General features: G+C 41.1%; 1 protein-coding gene across 1 annotated transcript; it reads left to right on the plus strand.

Annotated features, from left to right (window-relative positions):
* Positions 1-5,143: 5,143 nt before the first annotated feature.
* On the plus strand, positions 5,144-18,600 carry LOC103033400 (norrin cystine knot growth factor NDP). The gene is made up of 3 exons (XM_007227823.4): positions 5,144-5,389; positions 10,161-10,550; positions 17,796-18,600. The coding sequence occupies exons 2-3, from the start codon at positions 10,359-10,361 to the stop codon at positions 18,018-18,020; spliced, it is 417 nt and encodes a 138-aa protein (XP_007227885.1). The 5' UTR covers positions 5,144-5,389; positions 10,161-10,358; the 3' UTR covers positions 18,021-18,600.
* Positions 18,601-20,016: the final 1,416 nt, after the last annotated feature.

A 20,016-nucleotide genomic window follows, 5' to 3' on the forward strand; every position in this document is an offset into this window, starting at 1 on the left:
TAAGGGTAGTCTTATTTTAAAGTAGTACCAATAATTCTCAGTGTACTTAACTACAATAAATTTTCAGTAAATTGTTACTTTCATGCATTATTCAATTATATTTTACCCAGTGTATCTTGTAGATTTTACTACATGTAAAATGTAGCGCCACATTCTCCCATGGCTTTTATTATTTACTTAATAGTAGTAGTAGTCATTTTGAAATTCTTTAGTAATGCTTACCTGTCAAATATTTTATTTATTGTAGTATTAATTTCTGTAAGTGCTAATACATGGCATATAATAAAAAAAACAACAAACTCTTACAATAAAGTTTTTATAACAACTTGAAAATGTTTTGTTGTTTTGCCTCAAAAAAGATCTATCTTTTAACCAAATATTCAAGCTTGTTACTAAATATTACTTGCTGCAACCAAAAAAAAGATGCAACTTCCTGTCTTTAAATTGGTTTCAAGATAAATGTCCCAAAGTAGTAGTTTCTTGATGGTCGCACCACATGATATTCTATAAACTTGAGATCGTCGGACAAAGTTTGCTTGTATATTTCAATGGAAATACAATTACAAATGCTTTGCAATTTTATACAGGACTAAAAAACACTTAGAAGATCAATGCTGATTGGAAATCAGTGTTCTTGTATACAGCTTTCAGATAAAATTAATAATATTTAAACATTAAGCATCCAAACTAACCTATTGTGGTTACTTACTTTTAAGAAAATATTTTAACTCCTCTAGGGGTCATAATTTTTAAAGAAATTTGGTGCATTTATAGACCTAAGAGCATAGTTATATGATTTATGCTTTATAAATCCATGTGATTTACAGTGGGGGGAGAAAGGTTTTGATTTTCCACACAGCGGTTTTCTCTCCATCTTTTAGGCAAAAGTTTGCGGACAGAGCTCTGTTAGCTAAATACATTTTGCATTCTACCATTTAGCCAAATGTTTTTCACCAAAGGCTTGTAGGCACAGCTCTATTAGACTGATGTACTTGCATTTTACCAATTAAACAAATGTTTGTGCCTCAAACATTTGGCCAAAAGTATTTGGACGCAGTTCTAGCACAGTTCTATTAGCCATTTAAGCATATTTGCATTCCAGCATTTTAGCAAGAACTACACTCTCTAGATTTTTCTTCTTTTAGTATATTCTTTCTTACTCCCTTTCACTTTATTAAATTGTTATATTAATATCCTCTTAGCATTTGTAATAAGGTTCTGGATGCAGTGCAATGTTCTGTATATTCTGGAGTCTCTAAATTCACCTGAAACCACAGATTGGACAACCTGCTGAAATCAATATGGACTTCTACAGCTCCAGATCGTGGTGAGTTGGATGTAAAAAGGTGAGATTTTAATATTTATGTTCATGAGAAAGTTGTGGTATACGGTGCAGCTCAGCCCAAAATCTCCAGACGCTCACACCTACATGTTTCTACAGGATAAAAAAGAGGCGAACCTGAGAGGACTCCACTTGAGAAAGACAACTTTGTGAGGAAACCTCTGCAAAAACCATTTTACAGTTCTGCTGAGTGACTGAGTGAGTAGCTGCTGAAATATTATTTCAGCCCCTCTCTCCATGAAAGTAGACGGTGTCATAGGTTTTGTGAATATATTACCCATTTAATGACTCAATCTCATGAAATACTAAAGAGACACAGGGGGCCAGGTTTATAAAACGCTTTGGTGCTACAGTGTGTGAAATGTGGTATTTGGTATATGGTATTTGAATTATTGTTGGCCATTGACTTTTTACCATGGCTCAGTAAACTGTTAGTCAAAATCATTGTATGAAAAAGCCCAAGCATAAGTTGGTCAAAACTAAGGTTTTATTCTTTGTCTTTCTATGAATATTCAATTTAAGCAAAAAAAGTATCTATATTTGTCTTTAATTTTACTTTTCATTATTTTTTTAATGAAATTAAAAGGTAGACTAAATGCAAATAGATTTTATTACCTGACAATAAACTTAACAAAGTAGAGTTATTGTGCAAAAAAACATAAATTTAGGCAAAATAAATAGTCACATTAACATTGATTATGAATGTGAAATCCTGTCTCTGTGATGTAACAGTACTGTGAATCTAGCAGAGTTCTTTATAAATCAGCCTCAGTGGATAGAAAAGCATCAATCATGTAATCGTATACTCTGAATGAAGAGTGCTGCTAGTGGATCTTTAAAAAGCGAGAGTGAGTTTTCAGTGTGAGGTCCAAAGAAGCCCTTGCAGGTAATTGTGTTTCATATACTTTTGACCCTTTAAGCCCTACTTACCCAGAGCAGCTCGCCTGTAATTTCCCCTGAGGTTTCAAATTTTTCTGAACCAGTTTTTGAACAATCATTGATTGATTTAAGCCCGGACTACACAGCATTTTTGCCTTGCAGAACATTATCCTCACATATCCTTAACAAGTCTATATTTAAACCTTTTTTTTGGGGGGCTCCAGCGTGGAATAGTCAGCCTTTCATAGTCTAGTTTTTTCCCTTTACAAAGCTGAATGAAAACTGCTGAAAGAATGTCTGAAAAAGCAGACCTCTGAAGTGGGAAGAATCTGATTATCAGATATTTCTGTCTTACAGGGTTTCAGTTCACTCTTGGATTGAGTCCACACCTCAATCTGAAGATTACACACTCCCCCCGTGCCAATATTTGCGGTAATTTAATATGCCCCCCCCCCCTTTCCCCACCACGACTGACATTTTGAATTGTTGGAGGTATTTGCCTGAAAAACATGGAAAACAAAAATCCCACCAAAAATTCTCTGTCTCTGTCTGAGATGTAAAACAGCAATTATGTCTTCTTTGTGAAATCTTAATTATACAGTAAGGTTGTCTTTTTTGTCATTCAAGTGAACACATTCCACAAATAATTACTGGTTATACAAAAATCTAATTTTTTTTTATAATACTTAGTGGGTGGTGTTAATGTCTTCTGTGGTTATAGACATTATGTTGCAATTTTAACAAAAGGGATTCAGGTTGTTTCAACAAAAGGTACAATTAAGGTGCCAACAAGTTCTTTGGATGATATTTTCTTCAATGTAAAGAACCCCCACAGTTTTAGGGTTCTTTAAGACCCTCAGCGATGTGTAGTCCTTATACGTTCATACTTTTGAGTTTATATGCTGTAATCTGTATGTGCTCTATAGAACTGCACTATGAGATGCCAAATGTAATTTAACATGAGACTAGTATCATGTCCAACATCTCATTTAAGCTAAACATAAACATAACGCAATGATCTGTGTCACTTGTCCTATGTTGTACACATGGACAGTTCTATCCAGATGCCACCAGTCACCATCATTGCCTTCTTTAACACTGTGGATCAAGGACAACTTTGAAAAGGAAAGGCCTATTACACTCTAAACCCAATTAAGTCTGTTTTATATAAATTGAATATTGTCAACAACATTTGTGGCCACATATACTGTACATTCAAACATAGATCTTTGAGTTGAATCAATTTATAATAACTTATTAGATTATTATTTTCCATTGGCCACTTTTGTTTTTGTATAGGCTTTTGGCACAAAAAAGTCCCCCAGTTTCTTACCCTAATGATCAGGGTGTAGATTAAATTGTAGATCACATATTGTGAATAAGTGCCTGGCCTTTATGTTGTAGGCTGTAAGAGCAAGCATCATTTTATAAGCTGCTGTACTAACTCTACTGTTCACTCTAAAGAATGTTCTTTCTCTTTCTTTCTTTCTTTCTTTCTTTCTTTCTTTCTTTCTTAATCTAAGTAAATACAGCATCTATATTTTACTTAAAGCCCCACTAGGTAGAACTTCCTTGATTTTTAATTTTTTTAAAGAAATAAAATTACAGCTTGAAACTCACTGCAGCGCTGCATTGAGGTGTAATAGGACGAATAGCAGTACTCCTCTGAGCTCAAACCAGACTCTGTAAGTCTTCCAAGGCGGCAGCCACCAACGCTAATGAGAACTGCGACCTGCTTTCCGACCTTTAGTTCTAACAGTTCTACAAAGACTACTGGTTCATTCTTTACAAACTAACATACAGAAACTCTGGCAGAAGGTGAAAAGGGACCGAATATGTCTGTGTAATCCGCCTGAAACATTTATTACACTCTGCAACTGTAAGGGGAGCCCACGAGCACAAAATCTCAATCCTACCTGGTGGAGCTTTAAATAAATGTGAGAAGTAGACACATATAAATCTATTTTGTTACCTGATAATGAACTTCAAGTTGCAAAGCAATTGAAATTACAATTTACAATTTAATTACCTTACAGTTTAGACATTATAACTAAAAGTGAAGTTTAATTCTCAGTCCAACTCAGTGTTGGACTGCCAGTGTTCAACCTCACTCACAAGATATCACCTGACAACTTATACTTTTAGTTACTTAGTGTGGCTGGTTTAATTTTTTTCTCTCCCTGATATAAAACACTTGGTCATGATCAATTGACTCATTCACTTTTGGCCTTACTTTAAAAAAGGGTTTGTTACGCTATTAAAAAGCGAGCCAACACAGCAATTTGTTGTTATGCCCGAGGCAGTAGACCTTCAGTGTACTTTAAATCCTGCTGCTAATTAAATACACTCGATGCCCCACTTGTTGTTTTTTTTCTGTTACGCTGAGAAGCTGAAGTTTTCCCTCTCCTCTGACGTGGGCTGTGTTAAATTGACACGCACCTCCTAAAACCCCTCGGTGACCCTACTGTAAGCTGGGGGACCGCAGGTGCTGCAGTTATAAAGCTGGGGGACCAGTTGTTTTTAAATAAACTAATTCTGCTAACAGTTTTATAACCCATAGCTCGTAAAAGAGGGCCGGGCTTTTGCTGTGCTCTCTGATTCTACAACCATTCCGAAGCTGGAATCCCCATTTGCTTTGCGAGAGCGTGTTGGTGTGTCAGCTGGAGGGTGTGTGTGTGTGTGTGTGTGTGAGAGAGAGAGAGAGAGTAAGATAGAGTGTGTGTGTTGTGTGTGGGTTCTTGAGGTGATATATGACTGCTGTGTCACGTTCCACATCTGACAACCATCCTGAGACGTGCATCATCTGTCCTTTCCCTTTTCCCTCTGATTCCTCTATACAGAAAAGAAAAAAAAAAACGAGGGGTGTGAATGTCAGCACAGCAGAGGAGGAGGGGAGGGGGAGCAGGGAAAGAAAGAGACAGAGAGAGAGGGAGAAAGAGAGAGAGGGAGAAAGGGAGTCAGAGCTCACACAATCAGTGTGCGTGAGAGGGAGAGTGAAATAGAGAGAGTGAAGAGGGAACGAGGGAGGAAAGGAGAGGGAGAGAAAGGAGAGGGAGAGAGTGAGGGATAGAAAAGGGGGTTTAAAAGCAATTTCAGTGCTGCTTCAGTCCAGTGAGGTGCAGCCGGGGCTGGATATTATATTGAGAGCTGGAAGGAGCTGGAGAAAAGGTAGGTGAGCTTACTGTGTGGATCTAAAGGTGACACAGGGTGTCAAATGAGCTACCAGGTTGTTTCACTGTGATGTTTAAACTGTCGTTCTTTAGGTTTTGTAACATAGTCTAGATCCTAGGAATGGACTGGTGTGATGGGACAGCAAATAGCAGACGGATGTGTTGCGTAACATGTTGTTCTAATTACCTGAAAAGTTGTACGTTGTGCATTGTTATTGCAGTCCTGCCTCAGAAGGTCTATGCTTGTTCTGTGTAAAAAGCAGGGACACAATGAATGTTCTTGATTCCAGGTAAATGATGAATGAAACATATCATATATTTGGTTTTGGCTGTAACATTTGGCTGTAAAACTGTGGTTGATGTATTATAATTTATTACTTTTATATTAAATCAGGTAATCCACTCACATTATCCGTTCTGTATTCTGTCAACAGAGGAAAAGAAACGCTCTGTTATTCTTGGTATTCTTGGTGGTTTTGATAACGCACCATTGCTCAACACCTATCAGCACCTTGGTCAGGCTTTGACTTGACAATTTTACGCACTGCAAGTCATTAGAATCTGGTTAAAGGCACTGAGCCTAGGGCAGGTTCATGGTATGCGCGCCTGATGAGAGGCGCAGTGTCTTCTGTGGTGGGTCGCCTGCCGAGACGAGCCGCCGTAGACAGTGCATTCACTGACTGAGCATTCATGGCTTAATTCCATACTGAACCCGCTGCTGCAGTCATTGGATCACACCACAGCATCAAATCCCGAGTCCTGGGATTGTTTATTTATTATGGACTTGTTGGAGAATGAGGTGGAGGTGCATGTGGGGAGCTTCCCCTCGTACATTTGAACACTTTAAGACAATACCTTCCGCCTGGTGCTTTCTGGTGGGGTTAGGTTTCACATAATCGCTTTCTTGTGAATGTATCTTAAAAAAAACACGTAAATTAACCTTCTAAAAAACGCAGAAAAGTATCCAGATATAAAGGGAATACTCAGAGAGTGAGTCAGCTCAGCTCAGAACAAAACACAGCATGGGGAGGAGGTTTAAGAGGACATCCTAATAAGTTCCCCTAATTGCCGAACACGTGTTTTGGGACTCAACTGCTGCAGCATTCCCAGGCCCCTTTATACTTTTATTGTCTTCTTAGAATGTGATCTGTTCTAAGAAGCCTAAATTGTAACGCTAACATTAGCTTAGCATGGGCTCTCAGGGTCCGCTGCCATTGGTCGTGGGCCACGCTCAAATCCACACTGTTTGTCTTATCTTTATCACGCGGGATATATTTAGTGCATGGCTTAGCCATTGGAGTAAGGGAGGCGCGGGCTGGTGGCATCAAAGCGTGGTGGCAATGCCCCTGCTCAGGGCTGGCATGCTGCTTGGGTGCAGACGGGGTCCAGGAGGAGAGCGTGGAGGGGGGCTATTTGGCCCCTGTAGGAATCTGCCCTTTGGTTTATTAAAAGCTGGTGAAACAATGGGGCACTAAGTGAGCACCAAACATTGACGTAAGGCGCGAACATAAGAGGAGGCATGACAGGCTGACGGACAGGAGACACACTGGACACAAGACAGGACCAACCCGCACAGCAACTGAAGGGCTGCTTCATTTACGTTCAAAAGAATTGACAGAATTACAGCCAGAGTAATCAAACAAAAGTGTAACATTAGCACTGGAGAGCATCAAAAGCATTCCTGAACAGTGCTGAACAGAGTCGGCAGCTTCATCCAACGCTATTCCAGTCTGTAATCAGCATTCACCAGAACAGTTACCGGCCTGAAGAAAAGAAGAATGAAGAGTTCTCTAGAATTTCTAGAATGATTAAACCCACCAAGGTACATCTGGAGGCAACTCTGAGACTTTGTCCTGGATTACCTGGAAAATCTGCTCCCAACCGAAATAAATTACTTGAAAACGGCAATGCTGAGGCAACCATAGCTAATAACTTGGATTCCACGGTCTCCCTCTTCTTCTTTCTACCTTATCCGACCTCTCTCTCTTATAGCTCGAGGCACATTTCAGTCTGAAAATCCTTCTCAAAATGACAGTCTGTGCTTTAGCTTATGCAAGGAGGAGAGCAGCGATGAGAGCCAGAGACAGGATGACATGCTCCAATATCAAGAGACTACCTGAGGTCCCTTGAGTTCCTCAGAAGCATGTGTGTGTGAGCTCGGGTGGAGGAAAAACCACCGTATCACACGTGATGATGTCCAGACTTGGCTATGGTCAGAAAGCCCTTTTTTTTGTTCCCAGAATGAAATAGGCTCTGCGGTTTTTAATGGTCAGATTGAGGCCGAAAAGTTACACTGAATTGCTCCCAACCTGTGGCTGTGATTGAATGTCAGGAATTTCGCAGTTCCAATGCTGCAGACGTCCAGGCCCCTTTACCAGACCTGAACCAGATTAATCAAAAAGAGCTATGCCATGTTTTCACAGGGCCATGCCTGGTGACAGTCCAGTCTGGGGGTCCACACACTGGCATCATGCCTGGTCTGGATCCTCTGGGATCACGGCAGGACTCTGGGTGACTGGGCTTTGCCTGGAAGCACCACGCACACCAACACTTCTGGAGTGTCTCACTCACCCTTGGCTCCTGCCCTTAGTTTTAAATGTTTATTGCTTTTTCGTCCCTTGGAACGGTTAGCTTAGCACATGTTTCATAATGAGACTCTTGACTAGGTACTTGTTTAAAAAAAGGAGCAATGAAAATATAAAGGATCCTATTGTATTATTTAAATTGAAGATTAATTTAAAAATGTATGTCTAATTAATCAGTTTTTACAGCCAAATGTACTGCCAGCAAAGCCATTACCGTGATCAAATGTGAAAAAAAGGATTTGAATTGTTTGTTCATTGATTGAGATAAAGAAGCATTTTTTAAATCCAGAAGGCTCTGGCTGTAGTTCTAATGAGACGTCTAATTAAAGGAAACATTTGAGTACATTATTATGAACGAAGCGGCCATGTTTGCCAAAGTGAAACCGGACAACAAGTTCAGCAACCGTTACGGCTCAAACCCTTCAAGGGTAATTTAGGAGCTCGTAAAACAAAACAAAGCAAAACAAAAATATGAGTTTGCAAGTCCAGAGTGGGATATGTGTAGCTGTATTGGAGAGAGAAAGGGTGGAGGTGGACAGGGTGGAGGCATGCTGCTGTGCTGCTGTGCTGCTGTTGTTGTGTCAGATGGGGGGGATCGGAAGTTCCAGCTGCTGTTTGTGGACACACTGGGCTCTATAAATCTGTGAATCTCAGCAGGTGTTGAGGCTGCAGCGGTGCCCTACCTAACCTAACTGCCTCCCTGCCCCAGGGCAGTTCCCTGCAGGGGTGAGTGAGGGGTTGGGGTGGAGCATCCACAATTGCACATCATAACCCCCCACCCCAACTCCAACTCAACTCCCCAACGCTGGAAGCCCCCAGACTTAGCTGATCAGGCGGCTGTGCATGACTGTACCATGAGGTCATTCTCTTGTTTTTACGAACTCTATTGGAATCTGTAGTCACCTTGTAAACAGGGATGTCTCTCGCTACATTGTTCAGCCTGGTTATTATGACCGTGAATCAGGCCTTGAACAAAGCAGCCCTTTTCTCGCACTTCTGAATGTCAACAGTCATGTCTGGGCGTGATGATGATGGTGATGATAACCGTTATCATGCCCGGTATGCCTGATATGTTGATATTAAACAAATGATGGAGCAGAGAGCATGATGCATCTGGAGCATCCAGGTTAGGAGCAGACCCGGCGATGTCTGGCTGTGTAAACCCTGCAAACACAAGCCCTCTGGAGCCGTTAAACATTTCAGAGAGTATTTATTTTAACAGGCAAATTGATACTTCAATTTCTTGCACAAAGGAATGCTGAAGTTAAATGATTCCCTCCAGAAAGAAAAACATCAGGGGTACGCTGTTAAATGAACTTGATGTGTTTGCGATTTCAGGACAAATTAGGGGTCTCTGAGAAACATTCTGGGACGAAAATGAAGGGAGGGAAAAAGTGCAGTAGAAAGGTTTTTGACATAATGCAGCGTATTGGATTTTTTATGAATGATAATTTCCTCTCCACAAAAGAGCCTGATCCTAGCTCTAGGTTTCTGTTCCCTTCAGGGCTTGGGGGGAAAGAACCTTGACTAGGCTTTCTACCCAGTGCTCCACAAAGCTTATTAGCAGTTGTGGCTTGGTGATTTTAGATGAATACTATTGTCAAGAGGACAATAAAAGTGCATGGACCATGAAAAAAAGAAGCAAAGCCCATTTATATATGTGCTCAGGGTTCGCAATTGACTTGTTGTCATGAGAGAACTTGTTCTGAGAACTATTTTTTTCTAATGAAAAATTCATTCCTGGGGAAATGATTTGCCCCAGGCTGTTTATTAATGGATTAGGTTTCTTCTTTGTGTAATAAAAACATCAACCTTTTTTCTGTGTCTGTATTAGGATTGTTATAATAACAGCAGAACTGCTGCCAGCATGCCTCACGCAACACAGCCCACTTGTTCCTGGCTGTAGATACAGTCACCTTATTAAGCGAATGGCAGATGCTTTGTCTCAGGCCATCATTATCCATCGTGTGCAGATTCTCAGAAGTTAAAGTGCACAATCCTGTACCTTTCTGTATCTGACCAATGGCTCCTGTAATAACTTAAACAGCCCCACGACGCTGAACCGCTAACTAGGCCTAATAGACAAAACATTACCTGATATTCTGTTCTCAGCGGGATGCCTCTGGAAGAGCTTTTCTGTAACTTGCACCACAGTAGACTTAACCCTACTTCTTTTCTTTCCAGAAAGAACCACCCAAGCAGAAACCGCAGGAGATGGCGACGCCTGAGGAACGAGCTAACTACGCGCTCCAAGTTACCAGTGTGGTACCAGAAGTTGGGCATAAAGTTCTGCGTTTTCCTCTGTAGTAGGATAGGCATCATTTCCCTCCATTCGTCTGCCAGGAAGCTTGCTCACTTTTGCAATCGAGCCAAAGGTCCAGTATGAGGAACGCAGGCCCGCTAAGCCAGCCAGGGATTGTGCTGCTGCTGGTCACGTGTCCGCTGCTGAACATTCTGCGTGGAGTTACCTGCAAGGCTGAGAGTGGACACCTTGGAGACACTGATCCAGACAGGTGTATGCGGCACCACTTTGTCGAGACCATCACGCATCCCATCTACAAGTGCAATTCCAAGGTACGAGCTTTTGGCTGAACAGGGTTTTTTCCTTTTCCTGCTTCTGATTTGTGAAATCATTTGTGAAAGTATAAACCATGCTGTCAAGGGTCCCTTTAGATATGCCCACTTTGATTATGTGGAAAACTGGTGAAAAATGAACGCAGACTGTTTTGGTAAGCCCATTTGGGTCTAACCTGGTCAGGAGCTTGTGCCAGTGCGGAGGTGACCCTGTGGTCTTTCATGGTGCTTCGTTTTGCCTATTAGTGTCCAACCGAGAAGCACATGCTGATCAAGATCACGGTAATCTACAGCTCCCCTGTTGCTTATTGAATTCCAGTAATGGTCCCGCAGGTCCGACCCTGCTGTAAGACAATATGATCCCTACACCCACACTTTTACTGCTAACAAGATGTTTAAGGAAACACGGCAAGTCTCCAGATGCACAGAAGGGTTTTATATTCTAATATCAACCCTGAGGATCTCCTCCTAATTAGACTCCATGGCTGCAAGGCTGAGAAATCGAGTCGAATTTGTTTATTAAATCAGATAGCGTGGTCAGCATGCCCCTGTGCTCTTTGCTCGTGAACTCTACCTTGGTTACTTTGACACCTTGGCAGGGAACGCTGCATACAGGCAGCTTGTGGGGCCCAGAGGCTAGCCAGAAATAAGCCCCCACAGGGTGCATAAAATGTCTGTATGATGGCACCGGTCCAGAGAACTGAACAGAGCTGTGGCTGAATCATTTCTTTTGTCATCCAAACAACAGCGTGTAGCAGCCCGGCTTGGCCAGACGCACTGAGCCAGGCCAGTAGACTGTGGTTCACCTGTGGTCTCAGGCACTGTAGGGACAGTCTAAGCTCTAGCTTTAGCCTGACAGCTGCACTTCTGCTCTTCCCAGACTCCATCTCTTACAAGCCCAGCTGAGACGTGTCCGCAGATACAAGAGATCCACAAAGGCAGACTTTTTCCAGCGTCCTATAAACTGACGGGGGGATGGGGCTGGCAGGAGTCTATGATATCACTAAATAGTTCCATTCCGTTCCTTGAGGATTACGCATGCTGAGCGGTGGCCGTATCTGTTTCAATTATGAAACAAATAGCACCCAGCTAAAAAGGCATGCGGCGCGTTGAGGACAGGTAGGCGTCCGTGCTGGGTTATAAAAGGATTGCAGCCTCGCTTAGGCATCCAAACAGGGCAGCTGCTCCCATGGGACCACTTGAGGTTCTTGCTGAAAGTAATGGTGACAGTTACAACTCTAAACGGCTCTCGCTTATCCCTCGTTTAGGTGGGGCACGGACTCAGGGGTCTTATTGCCTTCTGTGGACCATAGGTGATGGGGAGGTTTACAGCCAGAACAGTTCATATCAAGTACCAGAAGGGAGTTTTTTTACTGTCTCTCGAGAGGTTTATGATTTGACAACTAGGGTCACAGGCCCCGTGTCCTACGCTCTTATAAATGTGCCAGAAAGTGTTATGTATTTGGAGCGATGCCAGAGCAGAGCAGTGGTCACCAGTCTTTCTCCAAGAGGTCCATCATCTTGCAGGCTTCACCTCAAACCCAAATCTATCTTAATCTATCAAATGCTTCTAAATGCTTGGAAAAATGTAAAAAGATTGATCAGATTAAAGGATTAATTAGGAGTGGGGCTAAAATATTAAGTTACATCTCCAGTTAGCTGGTGTATTGGAGATATTAACATATCCAGAGCTAATATAATAAATAGGAAACATTATTTTCCTGAAATTTCTAAAATAAAAGAGTGAGATATAGAACCATAAGAAGAGAACAGAGATTTCGTTCCTTGAGAACAGAGCAGCCTATTAGAACAGATATTATTTACATTACATTACTTATAAAGACACAATAAGGAAAACATCCTATTTATTGTAAGGAATAAAGTGAGGTTGGAAAATGAGCATGGCATGTGTACAAGCATACAAAACTAGCCAGCAGGGAAGAAAAATGATGAAAATATAGGAAATGTGGTAATCCATGCTGGACAGCTCAAGTTATTTAGGCTGGTTAAAATTGTTGATTATTTTAGCTTTTAAACTATGTTTTAGATTTTTTAGATGGTATATAAGCTTGACCAGCATGACCAGGCTGACCACGATAGTCAGTTCGCTTCACGTGTTTTGTTGTTCCATTCTTCCTGAAAATATGTCTTAAGGGATGCAACAGTTCAGGCTAGTTGTTGCATTTTTTGTTTCAAAATTCTGCAGATTCTTTGTTGGGGACTTTGTCAGGAATCTTCAATCTCAGTGTTCCTTCATACTTAATGCTGTCACCGCCTCTGCAGTGCCTTCTCAGGTTAAACTGTGTTGTAGACATAGACATAGTATACTTTGGTATGCGGACGCATCACAATATGTATCACTCCCCAACGACGTCCAACCATCTGCATCTTACTGCTATCAGAGGAACACTGCAGAAGCAGCTCAGCCAATCAGCTCTCGCTACTCCCCTGCCCCTAAACCCATACATCACCCAGTGCCCCTCCCAAACTACCCCTTCCATTTCTAGCCTTTTTCAAATTTGCTGAGGGAGGAGTCAGATAAAATCAGGGGGTTTTAGTGCTCCTTTAATGTTAATGCTTAAGCAAATTATAAACTATCAATGGAGACGTTAGTTTAAAAAAAATTATATATTTTTTCTAAACAATTGAATAATTTGTTTCAATTAATAATTAGTTGAGACATTCAGTCATCTGCACTGAACAAAATTTGATGGGCTTCATGAGGTTGGTAAATATAATACAAATGAATTGTGTAACATTTCTAGGTTTTTTTTTTTTTTACAGTGTGTTCAGTTGGATTTAGTAGACTAATCAAACAGTATGATGAGGCTAATGACCAATTAGGTCAGGTTGGACATGTTGGTAGACCAGCTATTCCATCAAACTCCTGGGTGTTCACATTTTCAAAGACCAGTCTATACCATCTGAAACCAGTTACAGCAGCCGTCCTGAGCTGAATATTTCAGCAGCGATGTAGGGCACGTTTTAAAAGTGCACAGTACCACAGGTCACAGATCAAGCTTTACTATGTCGCAGCTCTAAAGTGGCCTATTACTCACTGCATCAGCTATGGGGATGACTGTGGCTTCCACTGCAAATTTCAGCAACGCTGCATAAGATCCACCTGCGCAATCACTCTCGCTATAAATACAGAGAGGGGGAAGCGGGTGCAGGAGGACCTACATCTGCTGCCCAGCTGTTTTCACCTGGCCCTTTTTCTCTTCCATCTCCATCCTGCACTAGCCTCATGCCTCAAAAGTACCTCCCACGGCGCCCATATCTGTCAGCTGTATTCAGTAGTGAACTAACGGAGCACGTCTATTTAGCTGCTGAATGTGGAGGATCCTTGGAGAGCACGTATAAAACTTATTTATGAGTATTTGTGCTGGCCCCATTAGTTTCTTACTGTATTTTGTGAGGGAAAAAATACGTTTCTGCTCCACTTATTGACTAATCAACGGCCTTTTAAGAAGAAATACATTTAATGAACATCAAACAGCACAAACGTATAAATTTTCTTGTGCTTTGCTTTCAAAATAATTCAACTAACTTGAGACATGCTTTAGAAACTGACCCACAGATGTTTTCTGGCAGAGTAAGCAAATGATAACAAAATGATAATTAATTTTATATATGAAATAAACTATAAACATCTGAAACGTTTTTTAAGCTCAGTTACAAAGTAGAAAAACTTCTACTTTTACACAGAGAGCATTTCTTGTATGCATTTTCTCTACACCTGTGCTTTCATTCAGTTATCTAATCTGCCAATAGCGTGGCAGCAGTGCAGTTCATGAAATTATGCAGATACAGACCAGAAGGGTTTTTTTATTTTTTGCTTTGTTTAAAAATGCAGGCATTTTCCATACTGTCCCAACTTTCTCTCTGTCTGTATCGTGCTCTGTGGCACTCTTCCTCCTTTCTAAAACTGCCAGTGAATAAAAGCAGTGGTCAAAACTAAATCAGTACCCCAAAAATCAACAAATGACAGGATAAAACAAGTCATTATAATAAAGTAAAATAAAAATAAAATGTAATTAGTGTATGCATTTCTTTTGTTTATCAATGTACCTTAAAGTATAAGTGGAATACAACAATACTTCTGACTTCTAATTTTCTGACTGAAATCAATATTATTGATTAGGTTGTAAATGCCTTAAAAACCTTATATAAATAAGCAGTTACAACACATCAGTTGAAAAGGCAACAGTGATCTGTAGTTTGCTTAGTCATTTAATTGATAGTACACAGTTAAACATACAAATATATTCTATAGCTCTTATACTAAGAGTTACACTTAGTATATTTTACACCTTTTTACAATTTTATACTAAGTGTAGAATCACTATTTTGCTAATTTGTAGCTCACTGTTGCCATTTCTATTCTAGGCGTTGTGATATATTTATTAACTGTTTATTAATAGGTTTTAAAGTATTTCCAAACTAATTAATAACAAATAACAAACTCCTTTATAAACAATTTATAAACCCTTTTTCATATAAGTAGTCTTATTTTAAAGTAGTACCATTTTTTTTATCTTAGTGTTAGTTTTGGTAAAATTGCCCATCTTACAGTGTATTCTTATTTTTTATTATTCAGTGTTTTTTTTTTCAATGAAATATATATCAGGTAACATGCTGTCAAATGTATTGTTAAAAAGTGTGGAAACTGCACATATATAAGCTGTGATGTAGAGTAGTAACAAGGTGTTGGCCGGTTTAATCGCTGTTATTTCAGTATTATTTTACTGTAGCTGAGATAAAGGGCTCTAGTACGTTTTTTTTTTTTCCATGGTGTAGATGTTCAGTGTTGAGTGAAGTGATGCATAATAACATCATCACACCTTTCATATATACTCGTACTGTAACAGCTGTTCTCTGCAGTGTTCCCTGGGGGCTGTGTTCTGTGTTATCAAAGCTCTGGAGGACTGATGTAGGACCTGCTCTTGTCATTTTGCATCATAATGACTGCAGTTCAGTGGACGGCAGGAACCTGATCCTGAGGCAGCACTTGCTCTCTGAGGCCCTTAATAAAGGTTGGCTCAAGTTTGACTTCTCGCAGCGCTCTGCCCGGGGCTTTTGGCTTCAAGCGGGCTATTGTCCCCCCGGCGGTGGGGGTGACACTCGGCCGACACCAGACAGCTGACAGACACCGTGACACGGGAGTCCGTTTACGGAGCGTGGCAGGAATGCGTGGCCCGTGGCCCAGCGCTAGTCACCTTTTATTCAGAAACGCTAGACTGAAGTCAACTGAGTCATGTTTGCTTCTGTCAATCTGCATCAAGCTAAATGGGCTGTTTTAATACACTGTCACATCACTTATTAACCTTTAATCATAAGAGATTTCTCCTGAAGAACAGCTGCTGTCAAATTTCTGCTTGGGGGTGGGGGTTCGATTGTTATCGACCGCTGCACTCGAGGCCTAATAACGCGGCCCAGGTGGGTCACTGACCCTCCTAAATGAAGCGTGATGAATCTAGACCTTCACAATTCTACTATTTTTAAATTACGACCCACAAATCAATGCCACCAAACTATGTGTCTCACACATGGCACCTGAGGTGAATCTGGGACTGGGACTGTGAGTGTGTGTGTGTGTTCATATGTGTGTGAAAACCAGTAGTAGGTGGTAGAGCTTCAGCACAGGGGTCTGGGAGAGATCAGCCACACTCCCATCTCAGCGCAGGTGCAAGGTCACTCAGAGAGTACAGACCCGTGCTTTGTTCGCGGCTGTGCACCCTCTGTATTAGCTTATCTCACCCCGGTCCTGAGGGAAGGTTCAAACGAGGCGCAGCCCACGCCTCTCGCTCTGCCCCATTCCGGACCCCGGTGTAGACTCAATACGGACGCCCCACACCGAGACGCTTCCACCGTAGACAAAACCTGGATTCCTCACACTCGCTCACATTTCACGATACAGCTGTGAGAAGGACAGATTTGTTTATCATATAAAACAGAAAACACCAAACAACACAGAGTTTAAATTGAAGTGTGATTTTTATGCATAAGAGTCATTAGAGTTGAATAAAACAGGGAAACGCTATATGTAAACATTGTTAAACAGGACTAAATAAAACAGTCCATATATAAAAAGACATGCATTTCTGTTCTGGTCTGTTTATATGTGTTTTTCCTGAATTTTGATAATTTCAAACTTTTCTAAAGCCCAATTTAAGTTTAGTTGCCAGATTTAGCCATTTAAAAATAAATGATAAAATGTGCAAAGATTTTGTTAGAATTTATATGTTTTAGTTTTAGGTCTAAATTATAAATTGTGCTCTCTCAGGACTTTGGCAGCTGATGCCAAGCTGCATGACCAGGATTTGAACCAGCAATCCAGAGCTGCCACTATGATTGGGAGATTGCTTGTTTGAACCCCGGTCATGCAGCTTGCCATCAGCTGCCAGAGTCCTGAGAGAGCACAGTTTGCTTTGCTCTCTCTGGCTGGGTACTGTAGATGGAGCTTTTTCCCCTCATCACTGCAAAGGGTGATGTTGATCTGCACAAGGCTGTGTCTGTGAGCTGATGTATCAGAACAGAGTCGCTGCTCTTTCCTCCAAGTGCGCTGTGATGCTTCTCAAAAATGCTGCATCAGCAGCAGCTCAAAAAGAGACGGTGGCTGAGTTCACATGTGTCGGAGGTGGCATGTGCTAGTCTTCACCCTACTTGTGTTGTGGCATCACTTGTGATTGGGAAATATACAGCTGAGTAACAGCTGAGTAGCAGTTGATTGGTTGGGGCAATTAGTCCATCAAAATCATATATTAAGTATTACTGATGTGTTATTACTGACAGATATGTAAAGTCAATAATTCAATAATTTCTTATGGCAGTTTTGCAAAAAGAATCCAGACCTTAAAAAAGTGTGTACTGTATGATTATGTTTTAATGTTCTTTAGAAACTTAGAAGCTGAGCTTGAACTGACTGTATATGTCATATATAATATATTTCACTTCTGACTGCTTTTATTTTTCTAACAAGGTACAATACAGAGCAGCCAATCAGAACAGAGATAATTTAACTATATCCATATTACAGGTGTGCCTCAGGGCTGAACATAAATCATGGAAAAAAATGTAGAACTGGGCTCTTTTTAATGAACATTTGTAAAGTGTTAACCTGTTTGGGTTTTTTTATGGGTGCCCTCTCCTCAAGGCATAAGGAATAAAATTTTATGCTGCAGGTTTTATTGCATGTGAGCTTATAATCCTGTAATAAGGCTCTTTCTCTCCTCTGCTCCACAGATGGTTCTGCTGGCTCGCTGCGAGGGTCACTGCAGCCACACGTCTCGCTCAGACCCCCTCATCTCCTTCAGCTCCGTCCTCAAGCAGCCGTTTAAGAGCACGTGCTTCTGCTGCCGCCCGCACACCTCCAAGCTGAAGGCGGTGCGCCTGCGCTGCTCCGGCGGGACCCGAATAACCGCTACCTACCGCTACATCCTCGCGTGCGGCTGTGAGGAATGCAACTGAACGGGTTCGCCGAGAGGACCCTGCCAAGACTTTAAACTGTTCCATTTTTCTATGTGTTTTATTGCTGTCTATATTAGAGAAGCTATTTCACGATTCATTAGCAGCGCCGGAGTTGGTGGACATCATGCCAGCAACATAAAATCTCAGCATCCCAAAGAAAAGAAACATTCATTCATGTGTTGCACCTGGGCCTGGTCTCCACCAGTTGATTAGTTTCGAATGCATTCCATCGCTTTTGATCACCAAATGTGGAAAATTATGGATGCTGGCAAACCACAGCGCAATCATGAGAGAACCTCGGAGGTGCCGGGTCCGTTCTCCAGGCTGGAGAAGGTCCAAGGAAAGCGCGAGAGCTCTTGGGAACGGCTCGTGGGTTGAGGAGGGAGTTGCCGGGGGTGACGTCTCTGTTTCAGTTGCTGGACACTGTACCGTAGATGCTCGGACTGTACGAGAGAATTATGGGCTGTGTCTTGAGAAACTGCCCTGAGAAACTTCGAAATGTTCTGGTTATTATTTTTTCTTTATTTTGCCTAGATGTTCAACCTTCCCGTTCTGGTAATAAATGCTATTAAAAAGTCAAGTTTGTGATTGTTGTAATTATGGTAGGCGAGGACAGTCCTCACCAAAGTAGCATGTACACCCACAAAATATGCTCTATCTATCGTCAGTGATGGCAACATTTATTGGTTCTTATTGATTCTGTTGAAGTAAATGAATCAAATTTATTGAGTGTGTGTGGCACAAGTGACAGAGGTAAAGAACAAAGGTGGTAGTGATGTGTCTGATAAAGATGAATAGCATGAAGTCACTGTCCAATTAAATCTGCATTTTACTACCGTAATTTCCGGGCTATAAGCCACTACTTTTTTCACACCCTTTGAACACTGCAGCTAACAAGATTCATGCCACGAAAACAGACCAGTTCAATCAAAACATTGGAAATCTAAGCTTACTGTAAATAAATAAAAGTGTTTTACTTACCAAAACTGTTTTTAATAAAACAAACATGTAGATAAGTGGGTGTGGCATACATTCAGGTGCGCTTACTACCCTGAAAATTACGGTACATAATTTTCACACTGTGCTTTACACTGTGTCAAAATTTCTTGATGAATGGACCAATAGAAATTCTTCACAATTACCTGTAATAAATTATTTTTTATTGACTTTCATGTAAAGTAAAGAAGGTTGTATCTCTCTCATGTAAAGCTGCTGTTTTGGAGATACATGCTTATCACTGGACAGTGACGATATGACTACATAGCAGTTTCCTTCACAGGAAAGTCCTACCGAGGACCCATACCTCAACTGCAGCCTATAGGCTTTGGGTCGCAGCTTGTATGTCTATTGCCCCCCGAGACCCAGCAGAAACAGATACTTTGATTGAGTTAAGAAGTCTAAACTCAATAAGTGGTGGGGCATCACCCGAGTAATGTGAAAAGTAGTGGGTCAAATGCTTGGGTGTGTCCTGTTACATGCGTCCAGCCTGTGGCCAGACACCAACTTTAACAGATAATATATACATTAAAATTATGGCCATCAGCCCCATATTAGTCTGCCCATAAGTCCCAGAGTCCCCATATTAGTGCGTCCCTACTTTATCTGTACAACTTCAGGCCAAATATAACAGTAAGTATGACAGTAATGTGACAGTAAAGACCTTTCAAGTGAAGATCAATCACAATCACATCAAGTGCTGAGAGATACAGTAAATTTGCTCATGGGAAATGACAGAGGATAACAAACTTTATATAAACCAAAACTGATGCTGCACTGCATCAGAACTGCATTAGCCTATCATAAGAGCTCATAGAAGATCTTTTTTTCTAAGAAATCCTATTTGTCTTGCTCTGTCAAAAGTCTCACCCTGTGAAATTGTGCAGTGCTCTTTGCTGGACACGTTCGTAATCAAGAGCCAGACTGACAGCTCCTTGGGTTCCACATGTGAACCTAATAAACTGAATTCTTTACTTTTCTACTGGTCTGCAGCGTGCTA

The sequence above is a fragment of the Astyanax mexicanus genome, chromosome 11, assembly GCF_023375975.1.
Source record: "Astyanax mexicanus isolate ESR-SI-001 chromosome 11, AstMex3_surface, whole genome shotgun sequence".
Taxonomy (NCBI): Eukaryota; Metazoa; Chordata; class Actinopteri; order Characiformes; family Acestrorhamphidae; genus Astyanax; species Astyanax mexicanus.